Raw genomic sequence first — 18,256 nt, 5'->3', positions numbered from 1 at the left:
ATATATCTTTATGGAAAGTTACTGCCGCTAGATGTAGAACAATCGGAACAAATAAAGAGTTTAGGACTATGTTACCTTAAAAACAAAGGATTTGATCCCCAAGAAGTTGACTTGTTCAAAATAGGACCAGTTTAGCAACAAAAGAGAAACTCCACTAATCCGCATGCTAATCTCTCAAGATCTATTTAGAATTTATGAAGTAGAGGACATTTGGGTGAGGTTGGCACATCAGGGTGAAAATTGAACTACTAAGCAGTAATGATGAAATTCCACAATGTCATAATTGCCAACAATGGGGTCACTCCCTATCAAACTGCTTCTCCAAATCCAGATGTATCAAGTGCAAATATGAACACTTCTATAAAGATGGTTTAAAAAATGATCGTGACATACCAGCAATTTGTTGTAACTGCAATGCTGATCACTCCGCAAATTACAGCAAATGAAAAAAAAACGAAATTTCAAACAGAAAATAACTACTCAAAATACACATTAATTCCAACCAATCCAGAACCTATGCTTACTAGTCAAGATAAACAGATACTATAGTACACTACTATGGTAAGGATATAAGGGATATAATATGATATAAAGTGTATAATCTATATTACAGGGATATACAGGAGGACAATTTACAAACTTGAAATGGCTATATATTAGGAACGAAAAACTGAATAAAAAAATGCCGAAAACAGTTTTTATAAAACGAAGAGGGAACAAGAACATACATATCATCTCAGCTTTATTTGCAACCCCCTGGACAGAGTGCGATACACCCCTAAAATCTTAAATTGAAAAGGGGATCGAGTGATACGTCATCTTAAAGTTCTTGAAAAATGGTTTCCAATGATTCGAAAGAAATTTACATTTCAGAAAATTCTTCTATGTTTATCAAGAAAAAGAATAAATAAAAACAATAATTAAATGTTCAAAACGATGATAGCATGCTCCTTAGAAATTCTTAATCTGCTCGTAGGTATTTTGTATTAGTTTATTTGCTATGAAAAACAAACGTTGCTTATAAATATTCGAGTTTTACCCTCTTCAGTGCCAAGGAATTGTTTTACTTTTTTTTTGTGAAACTTTTAATAAAATAGGTTTATTAGGATTTAAAAAAAGCAAAAAAAAAAATTTTACAAAAAAAAAATTACTACAGAAAAAAATATGACATGTCCAGTATTTTGGACAATTGGACTTAAGTCTCTAATTATGAAACTCAAAAAACATTGCCTCTCTGGAGAAATGCATAAATAAAGCTTACATTTCACACAAAAAAATCTTGTTTTCTTTGTACAGCCTTGATTACGGCAGCGCATATAGGAATTTTTGTTATTAACACTGCATATTGGTAGATGTTCATTACCAGTGGTCCTGACATCTCTTGGTGGCATCTCCGACTTCTTGCATTTTTTAGCAGGTTGACGTGTTTCTTCATCTAATGAAGAAGTTGGATCTTGAAAACCTTTTGCTTGTGCTCCAAGGGCAAGAGATTTCCCGATATACAGTTTAAATTCAAGTAAATCCATGATACACTTTTTCTATCTTCACGAGCGAAGCAGTCTTGGCGGTATTCAACCCACGAATTTGTAATTGCCAAGTCTACAAAATGCCAGAAAACTCTTACCGGCCATTTTTTTGTTCCAATACAAATGCGATAGTAAGATATTAGTCTATCACACATGTCCACTCCTCCCATAGAATGGTTGTAACTAGTGACAGAGTTTGGACATGAAACAAGAAGGTACTTATTATTTTTCTTGTCCCATCGGCGTACTTCTGTTACTGGCGCAGAGCCTGAAGATGTGGATGTCATTGTTACTGATCTATTGTCCATCCATTTCAGAATGGTCATTTTTTTGTCTTCTCGCACAAACTCATCAAAGGATTCTTTACAACCGATCCACCTATTCCCAAATTTTGATCGGGAGAACCATCTGGCCAAGTTTTTGCACCTTGATAAATCATAAAATCTAAAACCAGTCCGGAAGGTGTAGCTAAAACAAAATTTTTGAGTCTACTGGATTTGGCTTGTTTTTAACGTACTGTCGGAGAGTAGTAGTGCCTGTGAAGGGGATCATCTGCTCGTCGATGCTCAATTCTTTACTCCTTGGTAAAGTAATACACTTTTTACGAATCGCATCGATGATAGGTTGAACTTTCCATAGCCGATTTGACTACTTTACCTCATTTGAAACACTAAGATTGTTAACAACAAGTAGAAAATTTCTTAATTTAAAAATACGGTCTCTAGGTAGCTGAGTAATGCAAGATATTTCAATTCCCTTCATAAAATACAACCGCAGCCGTGGAAGTCCAAAAATGCCCATTAAAATATGCATTCCAGTCAATATTCGATATTCTTTGGCTGTTGACTTTAGTGGTTTTTTTTTCATTTGCTAGCGTGGCACGAATATTACTTTGTTCTTATAAATTTTCTCAAAAATAATCTGGAAAGTATTCATAAAAATAGTTCAGGGGTGTCCAATAGTCATGATCATCTTGTAACTGCCATTCCGGATCAAGGTAGACATCTTCTCGACTTTCAACAACATTTCTTTTCCATTTTACTTCTGCGGTTTTATTTTTTGTTTGCTCCTGGAGAACCTGCTCTCTTATTCTGGATAAGGGAACATTATCGTCATCAGACTCCTCTTCAATGGTATCAGAAACCGAATCTGCGTCTGCCGGCGCCGGCTCGTCGTCTTCATTATCCTTTGCCTCAATTGATTCACTGTTTTCGGCGGTGATTTCCTCATCATCATCGCTCAAGTAGAAGTCACTGTCATTTAGAATTTCTTCAAGATCTTTATCCGTCAGTGGTTGCATACCACCTTAAAAAAAAGACGAAATAATAACAACAACAAAATTTAAAATTTTTGGTTAAAAAGTAAAAACTTGAACTAAATACAGTCCCGACGTCCAAAATACTGCACAAAATCAAAAGCCGAACACTCTGTAGAGCGACGTTACATTTTCTGTACGTATATTTGTTGATTTACTAAATAGCAGTCAATTTATTTGATTTTAATCAGTATTCTATCAAAACAATCGAAAATAATGCAAATATTACCTAGTTTCTGATACGACGCCATGATTTACAACACAACACCTGTTCCGTCAAAACAAAACTGAAAAAAATCCAACGTTGCCAAATATTTTTAACCAAATATTTTTTGGCGTGTGTATGCACGTCCAGTCCGCTGCACGGTGGGCTCCAAATCACGTTAAGTCGTCGTGAACCCGTACTAATATATTTTGAAAAATGTACAGTGGGCTGGACGTGTGGAATGAAGAGGTTAATATCACATAATTTACTTTAAAAGTATACAGCTTGTATGTACTAGTAATATTATTTAAAAAAATGAGTTTTAAAGTTGAAGAAGTAGTCCATTGTTGCAGTGGAGTTAATAGATCAATGGGTAACTAAAAGTATTTCGGTCATCCATCAAATTTATTTAAAAACTATTAATACGACATGTTTTGGACATCTAACATGTCTATCATCAGGGATAACAAATTAAGGGGTTCTGTCAATTCATCTTATAGTTCTAGTGCCTCAGACGAGGTGTTTACATACATAGCTGGCTTACATGTGTAATGTAATGTTTGTAAACACATTGTCTGAGGCACTAGAACTATAAAATGTGTTGACGGAACTCCTTAATTTGTTATCCATGAGGATGGACATGTTATATGTCCGAAACATGTTGAATTAATAGGTTTTAAATAAATTTAGTGGAGGATGAACTAAATACTTTTAGTTACCCATTGATTTGACTTTTAGTTCAGTTTAAACGAAAAGCAGCACTAAATAATAAAAAAATGTAAAATACAGGTTGTTCTATTAATTAAGCGAGTATAAATGATAGGTTTATATGAGCGGTTGTTAAAAAATCGCTATAAATAATTTATTATTCTCAGCTTGAGTTGCAAATACAGTACGATTTGCGATGCCTCCGTATCTGCTTCTAATCTGCATAATTATCGGATATTAATTATTGCCAATTAACATATTCCAAATATTATGGTACACTGAATGGAATTTAGGATAATGATTGTGCCGTTGCCTGATTTTGATGGGATAATGTTTGTTTAAATTGGATATTGGGGAGAGTTTCCGTTGTTAGGGAGTTGGGGCGGAGGGATCCGGTTTTCTGGGTGTATCTCAAAAGCTAGTCATTTCTCAGAAATATATGATTACACAAATAAGAGCAGCGCTGTTTTGTTATATAAGAAAATTTAATTTAATGCTTTATTCTTAAGATCAACGAAATGACAATAATGTTTGTAAAGATAAACAGCAACCGAGCGAAAGAGATATTATATTGAAAATTTTATAAAAACCATTGTTCTGTCAGAAAATGTATGAGAATATAAAGTATGCCAATACTCACCTGCTATGCAATAAATTACTTTATTTCTATTAATAACTAAGTTATGAATAATTTTATATAGAGATTGTCTAGAGATTGAATTTTATAAATTTCCAAAAAACTTTTTATTTTTTATTTACGAAAACTCGTATAGGCACTAATTGTTCTAATATTTATATGCTATGTTCTACAATTTAAATCAATGCTTTATCTATATCAACAACCAAGTTACAGCCACTTCTGTATATAGATTTGTTCAATGATAAATGATCATAAATAAATAAATATAAAACGTGCCTGTACTTACATCTGATGCATTAAAATTTAAATCAATACTTTATTAAAAATTAAGTTTAAATTATAGCCAGTTTTATGCAAAGATTGAAAGTGGAAATTAATGTGCAACCTGAAAAGTCACACTGTTGGGGATTTCTTGAAAGTCATTAACTTTTTTAAAATTTATAGTTATATAAAGTGTACTTATACTCATATATTAAGCACAAAATTTAAATCTAGTGCTCTCTATAATAAGACAGTTACAGTCGATTTTGTATAAAGATGGAAACTATAAGTCAACATCTATCCTGAAAACTGATTTTTTTTTTAAATCTTTTTTTTAAAAAAAAATTTTTTAGAAAATCTTAAACTAAATGGAACGCTACTTAGTTTTCCAGATGACACCATTTGGCTAAGTCTTGACAGCAAACAACCCAAATTGAAAAAGACTTGGTGGAATTAAAAAAACTGGTTTTAACACATTAAATTAATTTTAAATATACAATAAACTAACTACATGTCTTGCAACCTACAGAAATTCTGTTCCAAGACTTACGCTTTAGGCAATATTAAGATTGGGGATTGTGAAATAACCGAAGCAACATTTTTTAACCAAAGTAACATTTTTTTTCAAACATCTGCATATTAAAATTGAAATTTTATATAAATAGGACCTTTATGTCGATAAAATGGTCTAGAAGTTAGAGAGATTCTCTCAAATTTTGTATACCTTCATGACTTTTTGACTACCGAACATCTAAAAACTGTATATATGTCTCTTGTACAAAGTCATCTATTTTATGGTATTTTGGGATGAAAAAGCGTTTCTGATGACTTCCTGTTTCGGTTGACTTCCTGTGCTCAAATGGCTTAGAACTACTCAACCGAGGCAGTGTCCCAACTTTCTACTGCAATATAGGACTATTATTGACCTTACTATCTGTTTACCTAGTACTGTGAACCTTTTCAGATCATGGAGAGTGTCCCTTGAGGTCACGATGTTGGACCACAGGCACATTCTTTTTGAATTAAAGAAGCAGGCTCGGTGCGGTACCCCAGCCTACAGAAATCGAAGGTGCACTAACTGGCACCACTTTCGAGAAGAACTAGTCGGTGGTCTTGCGGACATGCCGGCAAGGTACACACTTCCGGCCGACACAGAGATCGGGACTGCCAACCTGACTCGTGCGATAGTCGCGGTATTCGAGGGCAGCTGTCCCCTCAGACGGAGACCCTCCAATGCCAAGAATGCCTGGTGGAACACGGAAAAGCACCGTGACACTACGCGTCGGCTCCTTCGCAGGGCTGAGCGCACTAAGCTTGCCACTGACTAAGATGCAGCTCAAAGCCACGCAGCTCAAAGGCGATACAAAAAGACACTCAGGGACTCCAAAAGACAGTGCTGGAGGCGGTTCTGCGATGACGTTGAAAACACACCCTCCGCAGCACGACTGTGCAAAGTACTGTTCAACGAACCTGGAAGAAGAATAATTACCTACGACAGGCTGAAATGGGCAATCAGACATTCTCCCTCTTCAAATCTCCGACCATAAATGGATTATATCCATGCCTTTTGCAAAACGGGTTAGAAGTACTAACCCCACACACAGTCAGACTATTCAGGACGTCCCTTGCTCAGGGCTACGTCCCAAAGTTATGGCGTCAAGTGAAAGTCGTCTTCATTCCGAAACCCGGAAAAAGAGATTTTACAGATTCCAAATCGTACCGACCTATCAGCCTTACCAGCTTTATGCTGAAGGCGATGGAGAGGCTGATTGATCGGTACCGTTCGAGGAAGCATCCTGGTCAACAAACCACTGCATATGCACCAATACGCCTATCAGGCGGGCAAATCCACGGACCTGGCCCTACACCACCTCGTGAGGAAGGTGTAGGGTGCTCTGGGTAGTGGCAAGACCTGTCTGGGTGCGTTTCTAGACATTCAAGGGGCGTTCGACAACACCCCTTTCGCATTAATCTGCCAAGCACTCGAGAGCCGCGGCTCAGAACCCTGTTTGGTTAGCTGGATAGAGGCCATGCTCTAGAAACGTCACGTATCAGCCCAGCTCAACAACGAGATTGTCGAAACGTTGGCGGCTAGGGGCTGCCCGCTGGGAGAAGTATTGTTCCCTACCTTGTAGTGCCTTGTGGTCGACAGCCTGATAAATCTTTTAAACAATGCTGGCCTATAGACACAGGCCTACGCTGATGATCTGGTAATCCTTTATCCAGGGAAAGACGTCTCAATGACGTCTTTTCCGACCGTCCCAATGCGTCAAGTTAGATCCCAAACTCTCCTGGTACGATCATGCAGACACCAGAATGAAGAAGGCCACCTGCGTTCTATGGGACTGCAGGCGGGCTTTCGGCAATACCTGGGGTCTGTCTTCTAAGATCGTCCACTGGATCTACTCGCGCATTGTGAGACCTTCTCTCACATACGGGGCTATCGGTTGGTGGCCATGTATGGAGAAAGCGAAAATTCGTGCTCAACTGGGCAGAGTCCAACGTCTTGCATGTCTCAGCATAACGGGTTCCATGCGGACTAGAGCACTTGAGACTCTGCTGAGCCTTCCGCCTCTGGACATCGTTGTGCAATTTGAGGCAATGAGGACTGCGTACAGGCTATACGTCCTCGGCGAACTACGTGCTGGTGAGACCGATCACGCAAAAATTTGGTCACGGGCCATACAGGAATATCCTCTCCTTCTGATGGGCAGTGACTGCATGGCTTTAATGACTGTGGACTGCGAGGGATTCGTGACGCACATTGCAGGTAGAGAGGAGTGGCAGCATTCCAATAGACCTGCATTACTAAATAGGGGGACCATCTGGTACACAGATGGCTCCAGAATGAATAACAGAGCTGGATCAGGGCTTTGTGGTGGGATCCCACATACCAGTAGGGCATACTTGCTGGGGGAGCACGCCACTGTCTTCCAGGCCGAAGTATTCGCTGTATTAAAATGCGGACAGAAAATCCAAAGCTGCGGACACCGTAATACAGTCGTATCAATATGCTCGGACAGCAGAGCTGCCATTAAGGCTATCACGGCCGCAAAGGTAAGCTCCAAGCTTGTACTAGAGTGCATAAAAGTCCTGAAAAAACTAGTGCAGGTTGGCTGCAGGGTCCAGCTCGTCTAGATACCTGGCCACGCAGGCCATGCAGGTAATGAGGAAGAGGACTCTCTTGCCAGACTGTGATCCGCAAATGTGCCGATGGGGCGGGAATTGGTATCACCAAATGCGTTGTGGTCGCGTCAATAAAGGGTCTGCTGGATAAGTGAACCCATCGAAGATGGACTGAGTCCCCTGGTATGAGACAGGCCAAAGCGCACATAGGTGGGCCCTCTGCCTATCTCACCAAAAATCTACTACGCCTAAAAAGACGCGAAATTCGACTAGTGACAGGTCTTTTAACCGGTCACTGGCACTTAAGAAGCCATCTCCATACTATCGGTATTTCGGACCATCGGTATTGTTAACCCAGAATGCCGATGGTGCTGTGAGGAGGATGAAACCTTTGACCATGTAGTCGGGGAGTGCCCAGCACTCACGCGCGCCAGATTCAAATACTTGGGTAACAATTTCAGTGTGCCGAGTGACTTTAAGTCCTTCAAACCAGAGAGGCTTATCGGTTTCTCTAAGGCCGTTGGGCTCTGGTAACCCCCGGTGGGGCATGACGGGTTCATCAGGAGACCTATATGCACAACTGCCTTGGCAGCCCACTGTTTCGAGAATTCAAGCGTTTCTGAAATACATATGCAAAAATTAAAATAAATTCAAAAATCGTTTTTAAAAATAATTTTTGGCAGACAGAATATATCCCACTGATAACCTGTTTTTTGAAACTAAGATAGTAGATTTACCTCAACTTTGTTGCTTAGAAATACTTAAATATATAAAGAAAAACAAGATAGAATTAAATATTAACCCGATGTTCATCTACTAGGCAAAAGAACTTGCCTTATCACGATACGTTAAACTCATGGTAATGATATAATGATGCTTAGAGGCTTTGACTCTTTCAAACGCAAAACTGGATATTTTCAAACCGCTTTTGAAATATCAACTTACACATATTACTATTACATATTGTACTGATTAAACCCTGAAATGAACTTTCTAACCCGGCTATAGTCTGTGTACCCAATAAGGACATAACTAAGTTTAATATTTACCCGATTATGTACTTATAAATCGTGCACAAGTGTGTGCTTCTGCATCTGTTATTCAATAAGTAGAACTATCTATAACAGTAACCAAATGACAACTAATTCTCTACAATCGGGTACGCCACTGATTAGTTTGAACCCGCCCTTTTTCATGGCAATGTTCCTACACCATCCAATCAGAACGAGACAAAGGCGAAGCAACCATGAGCGCACCAACATCAATAACGAAATCCGTTGTATTAAAAAAAAATCCCTAAAGGTTATTGAGCGATAATAAATAATAAACTAAAAGTGAAACCGTAATGACAGCGAAAACGGTCCGGTTCGCACGTAACGCCGCAAATAAACCGGGACAAAAGCTAAAAAAAAAACATGAATATGAAAATTATTAATAAAATTATTATGTTTACGGTGGTAACATGAGAAATCTTTATTGCCGGGGATCACGCGATCCTGTGCACATTTTGCATTAAATTCTTTGTGTCGTGCTTCGAAAGTGGAATTAGGAAGGGCGAGTCTTTAAGGAGTTTGTTCAGAACGAAAAACTATAATTTTATTGTACAGGGATGCCCAGAAGTCAAGAATGAAATTCCCTATAGGACTCGGTTTTGCTCCCTTTTTTTTATAGAGGCTTCACATGGTCCTAAAGAAAAATTATGTTGGAAGGGTGGGATGGAGAGAGAGTCAGTGGCAAAATTATCCACATTTTTGTAAGTGTTCTCGTATATCAAAGTGTGGCTATCTTTTTATCAACTAATGATTTGTAAAACAACGAAATTAATGTGAAAAAACATGTCTCGGGGTTATCGCGGGCGAGTCCTAAGAGTTAAAAGATAAACTTTTAGTGTGAGGGGTTAACGATTAAAAATTATTTATAATTTTTAGATAGGGAGCTTAGAAGTAGTTTGTTGAACGTGTAACTTGAAAAAATAGTAAATCATATTAACTTAGAGCTGCGGATCATTACTGTGTCACTAAATCATCTTGATTCATGTTTTCATAATTAAAATGGCTGATGCAAGTAAAGTTTTGAAAACCTGAAATAATTTGATAATTTAGAGCGAAACAATGAGTTTCTTTGCCATTTACAAAAAAAAATCAATAAAAATTGCCAACAACGTCTCTTTCTAACTGTAAATCAATATTTTTTAATTTAATTGCCTTATGTTATTTTCTAATAATGAAATGAAGCCTTTAAAATAACGATTTATTTTAATAAATCACAGTAATAAAATAACAATTTTGAAATGAACAGTTAATCGCTTATTTAATAATTTAAGTTCCTGAATATTTAACGACAGAATTTGCCTCAAAGGTAATATAATGAAGATTGAACTTATCTTAATGAATCGTATTACATTAATAATTTTTTTTGCGTAATAAAAATTAAAATTCATTTATTGATGTATTGAATAACTGCTTATTAAAATTTAAGTCACTTATTAAATTATCAAGACCTACTTTGAGAAATTGTAAATTAGTATTTATTGATGCAACCCCCTTAAACCGTAATTTGGTGATAAAATAAAATTTCGAAAGTAATTTATTAAATCAAGAACTTATTTTAATGAGTCATTTATTGATTATTGTAATGCAGAATAATGTACAGTTAATAATAATTTTAATACGAAGACTTAAAACTAAAATTAACATATCATTCAAATACCAACTTTAACGACTGGTGAATCAATTGAATCATTTCTTAATAATGACTCAATTGTTGTTCATCATGTTCCTATGATTCAGCTCAAACTTAAAAGATCTTCGTTAAAACTTGAACTCTATAGCATCAGTTCTTGACAAACCGTGAATTATTAATTAATATTAATATTAATGAATATAATTCTTAAAAGTGGTACTCATTTTAATGAATCAGAATAAAACAATGAAACGTTTTAAAATAATTAATTAAAATTAAAGTAAACTAATGAACAGCAACTTTAATAAGTCGTGAATTTTGCATTCAATGACTTTATTGCCTTAAATAATTTTCTGATAATATAATGAAGTCATAGAAGTGATTCATTTAAATAAATGCTAATTTTAATTAAACAATTTTGACGAGTTAATCAGTTAAGTGGTAGTTGAGTCCAGTCATGAAAGACGTTCGTTGAGATTTCAAGTGAATTTTAGCGAATCACTTTAAAGTTACAAATATCAAGTTTGACGAGCTGGGGATCATTATCAGGTTAATCATCAAATAACTTGAATCATCAATGATTAAATAAAACCTTAAAGTTTATTGGTTTCAACTAGAAGTCATTTTAATGAATCAGAGTGGAACAATGATTTTTTTGATAATATAATTATCAGAACTAATTTTGAACATAAAACATTTTTTTTCAATTTCAAAGTTTTTTTTAAATACTGTATTGAAATTCAAGTATAATAATGAAGAGCAACCCTAACAAACCATGGATCATTTATCAATGATTTTACTGTTCCAAGGAGGAGGAATGATTTTACTGTCTTGAATTATTTAAGCCATAAAAGTGATTAATTCAAACGAAACAATATATTAATGAATCAAAATAACACTTACTTCAACTTAAGTCATTTGTTTTGTATCATTTTCCTAACGCTTAGTTCACCATTAAAATTCAAGTAAAGGTAGAAATGTCAAGTTTGCCGAGTTCAAATTATTATTTTCTTAATTAGATGTTTTGAATCGATAGTCCAAAAGTCATAAGTCGAAATCAAGTCTGATTTTTATGACTCATATTGACCTATATTTAATATACCTTTTAATTGGATTCCATAATTTTCTAGTAATAAAATACTATCTTATAAGTGAATCGTTTAAGATCGATAGTCATTTTATTGAATCAGAAAGAATCAACGATTTTTCTACAAATTTTTGACGAGATGTCATTCAAATCATGGTTTCATGATTTAACCGGCATGAATAATCTTCTAATAATAATATAATAATAAATATTTTTTCAAAATAAATCCAGAACTAATTTAATTAACGATCAACTATCAACTGCACTATCAATTGCTTTGAATCATGATTGAGATTTTACGAATTTTTATCCAGTAACTTGATATCCTTGACCCTTTTAAGTCTGGTCTTTGAAAGCTTAAAAATATATTAAAATAAATTAAACAATCAACATTAAATTGTAAATCATGGTCTTATGACTGTAGTGACATGGACTAATCCTGGTTCATTTTTCAATCTAAATAATCTCTAAATTTTCAACTTTTTCAAAGTTGAACAATGAATTCTCGTTTGATTATAGTCAAAGTCAAAAGGCAATGTTGACGACGTGTGAATCATTATTATAATAATAAAATGCCTTCAGTCATTTTCTCATGATAATGTGAAGCCTGGAAAGTGAATCAGTTAAACAAGTACTGATTTTAATGAATCAAAGCAAAACAATGATTTTTAAAAAATTAATAAGGGCAATTAAGTTATCATCTTATGATTCAATTGCCTTGAGTAATTTTGTACAGATAAAATTAAACCTTGAAATTGATTAGTTTGAATTCCAATATATTTTAATGAATTATAATGAAAATGTTATATAGAACTGTGATTTTTAACACCAATTTTGGACAAACCGTGACTAATTATTTTATGATTGAACTGCCTCGAATGACCTATGATTAGAAAATAAGTCGAAACGAGAGGCCTTATTTTCATGAATCAAAAACTTATTTTAATGAATCAAAGTGAAACTAACTTCACATACAAGTTTCAAATTTGACGACCGCATTATTTTCTTATAATTTAGTTCAACCTTAAGAGACGTGCATTGAAAGTTCAACTGAATTTAAATGAATCAAAATATAAAATAGAAATTAAATTACATATATTAAGTTTGACGAACTGTAAATCATTATTTTATGATTCAACTGACGGGAATCAGCTGTCATTATAAAATAAGTCGAAAGTAGATATTATTTTAATAAATCAAACTAAAATAATGAACATCAGCTTTAATAAACCGTGAATTATTACTCAATGATTTTACTCTCTTAAATTAATTTCTCATGATAGAATGAAGCCGTAAAAATGTATCAAAGTTAAATTAACTTTACATATAAGTACCAACTTTGATGAATCATGAATCATTTCTGAATATTGATTCAATAGTCTTGCATGAGTTTCTTATGGTCAAGTCCAAAGTGTAACGTTTAAGTAAAATTACAAATATGAAATTTGACAAGCTATAAATGATTATTTTGTTAATCAAATGCCTTGAATTGTTTTTCTAATAAGTTGAAACCAGGTTTGATCTTCATAAATTAGAATTAAACAGTGAGCACCTTCAGTTATTTCCTGATAATAAAATAAAGCCTTAAAAGTGATTTATCAAAACAAAAAATGTGTTAAGGAATTAAAGTGTAACAATAATTTTTTAAAAATGAGTTAAAAAAATTGATTTATCATATTAGAACCTAATTCTCTTGTCTCATTTTTTTTAATGAAAAAATGAAAACTTAGAAGTGATTCATTACAACTATAGCTTATTTTTAATGAATCAGAGTGAAACAGTTAATCTTTTTCTAAATGCTTGACTAATATTGACCTAAACTCAATGAATCAGCTTCTTTAAATTATTTAATAACAATTTAATGAAGCCTTAAAGGTGATTTATGGAAACAAGTAAATACTAATTTTGATGAATTGTGTGTAATCACTTTATTAATAAATTGTTTTTTTGTAATTGACTTATGCCATTAAACTTGTTAAATCATGATTTACATTTTATTGAGTCGAATTGATTGAAAAAACTTACAAACACAAATTTTGATGATTGAATCATTATTACATCTTTCAACTGCATTGTATTATTTCTTAATAATAAAATTTCATCTTGTAAGTAATTCATTTGAGATAAATAGTTATTTTAATGAATCAAAGTTTTAATAATCAATGATTTTATAATTCAGCTGCCATGGATAATCTTTTAATAATAAAATGATTTATTGAACTAATTTAATTAATGTAGTCCACAAATTATTAACATGATATTTAACTAATTGTGAATCATGGTCTTTTGACTCGATATCCCTGATTCATACTTTTGTTTTTTCATTTGATTGTAGTGAGAATGATCATTATATATACTTGAAAGTGATTTTTACAAAAACTGTTCATTTATAGAGTAAAATGAAATAAATTCCAACAAAAATTGAACACATTGACACATTGACCAAATTTTTCCCTGGTTAAAAAAATAAATCTTAAATAAGAAAATACAGAAAATCATTCTCACTTTTATCAAGCATAATAACAAAAATAAACTAAACAAAACAAAACGACAAATATAATTTCCCCGCGATGGTCCTTCGAGCCGGATTCGTTGTCCCCGAGAGCCCCCTTTTCTCTTTTATTCTATTTACACGCCGTAAATATTTAATTTTCCTCTTTTTCGTTCCACATATTGCTCGTCTTGCGTGTTTGTCTTGTACCTGCATACATTTAAAAAAAAACTCCTTTTGTTTCATGGAAATTCGACTCATCACTCGTGTAAATACCGTCAGTCGTTTGTTTCGTGAGTGTAAATTGGCCGCTCCTCTCACTTAATAATTTATTTTCTAGACTCGATTTTTAAGTGGCTTCATTAAAAAATAATGAGAGTTTGTTCTGGAAGGGAAACCTTCTCCCTTTACTGTCCGTGTACTTATCATTTATCGGGAATTAAAAGGGAATTCCGAGAAAGAAAAGTCAATAGTTTTTATTTATTTTAATTGACCAATTTAGTCAGTTTTACCCCTTAGTAACGTTCCTTAGTTGTTTCAGTTATTTTTTGCGATTTTAATTAAAGTTTCCACTCGACAGAATTGATTGTCAATAGTCAGCTATAAATAGATTCGGGTTCTGTTAAGCTCTAATTTATCACTACAATATGATTTAAGAAAATTGTGTAAGGAATCGATAATTTATTTATAAGCAGTTAATATACTGATAACTTACTGGTTCACTAAAATAATAAAATATGATTCCAGGAGCTTAAATAACAAAAAGTTCCTAATTTAAAGACTCACTTTTCAGGCTTTATTTTATTACTTAAATTAATCAAGACTATTGAATATGATGATTTACTTGCCTCGACTCACTTTTAAAAAAACATTTGTTTCACTTTGATTCATTAAAATAGGTTTTTGTTTCAATTAATCACTTTCATGATGATGAATCACTGATTTATTAAAATAATTTCTGGTTTAAAAAAATCACTTTTAAGGTTTTATTTTATCATTAGAAAATAAATTAAGACAACTGTTTAACATACTATTGATTTCAGCTTGTTAACTTCACATTGGTAATTTTAATTGCATTTTAAATCCGGAATCATTAAAATAGGTCCTTGTTTTAATGAATCACGTTTCAGGATTCATTTTATCCTTGGGAAATGATTTAAGTAATAACATAGTGATTTACAGCTCAGCAAACTTAAAATTTGTAATTTTACTAACATTTTTAGATTTTGAACTGATTCATTTGATTATTCATTAATTGAGATTGCCAAAATGAGTCCTAATAATTTTAAATTAAAAATTCATTGTTTTAGTCTGATTTAATATAAAAAATCAATTTTAGTTGTGAAGTGAATCAGGTTTAAGACTCATAATTATGATTAGAAAATGATAGCTGATAATATGATCATTCATACCTTTATTATAATGATTTATAGTTTTATACATTTTAATTAAATTTTAGTGCAAGAAAAGCGCGTTCTTTTGTTTGTTTCATTGATTATTATGACTTGCAGGTCTGAATTCCTTTATTGACAAAAAAAGTTTAATTTGATTATGATTTATTAAAATAAGCTTTACTTTCAATAAATCAGTGTTGAGGCTTTATTCCATCATTAAAACATGATTCATAAAACAAGATTGAAACAAGTTTAATCATAAATTAGTAATTAATTTTATTCTGCATTTCGAAAAAAAATATATTACTGTACTCTGATTCATTAACATAACAGTCATGTTATGTCATGTTTAAAGTTACGCTTTAAATATTTAAAAAATATTCAGCGGAGTAGATGGACTAGATCATCCTTTACAGCTTGATTTTGAAAAAAAAAATCACTGTTTCAGTCTGATTTTCTTAAAATGATTGTTAGTTTAAATGAATCAATTTTAAGACTTCATTGCATCATTGAATTGAAATTGAATTACCGCGATGGAATCATGGTATGATGAAAAAAAAATCATTGTTTCAGCAGTCAAAAATAATATTTAATTCGTTAAAATTGAATTTTTTTACTCGGATTCATTAATATGACCAGTATGTTATCAATGAATCATTTTTAAAGATCAACAAAATCATCATTTACATTAGAAATGAAACTACGGCGATTGAGTCATGATATAATGAATTAACGATTATCAAAGTGGATGCTGATAACTTTGAATTAATTCTAACTGGGTCTTAAAAAAATCATTGTTTCAGCCCAATACGTGAAAAATTAATTTTAGTTAAAGTAAATCAGATTTAGGACTTATAATAATAATTAGAAAATGGTAGCTGGCTTTAAGTTGTATGTTTTATTATTGACCAAAATGCATGCAATAAAAGTTCCCACAAAAATAAAAGCATAAGCTAAACTTACAAATGTCAAATCAAATTAATTGCAAACACTTCTAACTTATTATTTCTAAATATATAAAAAGATTTTTTAAATATATGTGACGATTTCTGTCTTTATGATGATGATTTATTATTAAATTTTAGTGCAGGACTTACAAAAAAGTTCATTGTTCTATTCTGATTGATTAATATGACTTGTAGGTTCAGTGAACCACTCTTAGGACCATAATTTACTTATATTTTCGACTCTGATTCATTAAAATAGACTCTGCTTTTGATAGTACAATTTTAAGGCTTCATTCCATCATTGAAACATGATTTGAGGCAATTAATTAATAAATAAGTGATTCAAAGCTTGTCGAAATCGATCTTGATGTTTAGTTCAATTTTGATTATATATTTAAAAGAAAAAATCTTTGTTTCAGTTTGATATATTCAAATAACATCTGGAACCAATAAATCATTTTTAAAAGTTAATTTAATCATTGTAAAATGAACATATTAACGACTAATTCACAATTCGTCAAAATTAACCTTCGTATATTCTGTTAAATTTCATTCTGCATTTAGAAAAAAAAACTTTTATTACTGCCCTCTGATCCATTTATAAGACTAGTGTTTTATCGATGAATCACTTTCATACTCACGGTTTTAATATTAAAAAATGATTCAAGGCAGTAGATCAATATAATAATCATTTAACTCTTGATTTTCAAAAAAAATATTATTTTTTTAGTCTGAATTATTTGAAATGAGTGTCAGTCCACATCATTGTAACATTAGAAATTAAATTCGAGTCATGATATGATCAATTTTCATTCTGATTGATTAATATGACTTGTAGGGTTCAGTGAACCATTCTTGGAGCCATATTTTATAAACAAAAAATTTATATTTTATTCTGATATCATTAAATTATACTCTACTTCAAATAAATTAGGTTTGAAGGTTCATTCCATCATTGAAACATGATTCAAAGTAGTTTATAAATCAGAGCTTGCCGAATATGATATATTTATGATTTAGTTCAATTTTGATTTTATATTTACAGAAAAAGATCTTTGTTTTAGCTTACTATATTTAAATGACGTTTTAAAAATTAATTTAATCATTAAAAATCACTCTATACGCGAATGATTTACAATTGGTTAAAATTGACTTATATTAACTAAAAATAAATCAGATTTAAGACTCATAATAATGTCCAAATAATAATAGTCCTAATATGATAAGAAAATGGCAAATAATGATAATCGCTAAAATGTTTTATAGTTCATCAAGTTTTATTTAACTTTTAGTGCAGGAATTCCAAAAATGTTCATTGCTTCATTCTGATTGATTAATTTGACTCGTAGAGCTTGGTGAATCAGTCTTAGAACCATATTTTGTTAAAAAGAATTGATTCTGATTCAGTAAAATAGGCTCTGCTTTTGATAAAACAATTTTTAAATTTCATTTCATGATTAAAACATGATTTGAGGCAGTTATTCATAAATCAGTGATTCAAAGCTTGCCGAAATGGATCTTGATGTTTAAGTTCAATTTTGATTATATATTTAAAAGAAAAATTCTTTGTTTCAGTTTGATATATTCAAATAACATCTGGAACCAATAAATCATTTTTAAAAGTTAATTTAATTATTAGAAAATGAATATATCAACGATAAATTCACAATTCGTCAAAATTGACCTTCGTATATTCTCTTAAATTTTATTCTGCATTTAGAAAAAAATAACTTATATTACTGCCCTCTGATCCATTAATATGACCAGTGTGCTATTAATGAATCACTTTCAAACTTATGGTTTTAATATTAAAAAATGAGTCAAGGCAGTAGATCAATAAAATAATCATTTACAGCTTGATTTTCAAAAAAAAT

General features: G+C 32.2%; 2 protein-coding genes across 5 annotated transcripts in view; one reads left to right on the top strand and one right to left on the bottom strand.

Annotated features, from left to right (window-relative positions):
* LOC126733496 (ephrin-A4) overlaps positions 1 to 18,256 on the top strand; it is a 935,043-nt gene that overhangs the window by 424,597 nt on the left and 492,190 nt on the right. The gene's annotated exons all lie outside the window — the stretch shown is intronic.
* On the bottom strand, positions 2,437 to 3,112 carry LOC126733500 (myelin transcription factor 1-like protein). Its single transcript, XM_050436824.1, has 2 exons — positions 3,071 to 3,112; positions 2,437 to 2,831 (listed from the first exon to the last, which is right to left on the bottom strand). The coding sequence occupies exons 1-2, from the start codon at positions 3,090 to 3,092 to the stop codon at positions 2,437 to 2,439; spliced, it is 417 nt and encodes a 138-aa protein (XP_050292781.1). The 5' UTR covers positions 3,093 to 3,112.

Source organism: Anthonomus grandis, chromosome 2 (genome assembly GCF_022605725.1).
Source record: "Anthonomus grandis grandis chromosome 2, icAntGran1.3, whole genome shotgun sequence".
NCBI lineage: Eukaryota > Metazoa > Arthropoda > Insecta > Coleoptera > Curculionidae > Anthonomus > Anthonomus grandis.
The sequence above is the reverse complement of the archived record's forward strand: the minus strand, read 5'-3'. Positions and strand labels throughout refer to the sequence as shown.

Bases quoted from the DNA above. Each gene is read 5' to 3' on its own strand.
- LOC126733500 (XM_050436824.1), bottom strand. From the start codon at position 3,092: ATGGCGTCGTATCAGAAACTAG. The intron at 2,832-3,070 runs GTAATATTTGCA...CTTTTTTTTAAG, and splicing joins GGCGTCGTATCAGAAACTAG to GTGGTATGCAACCACTGACG.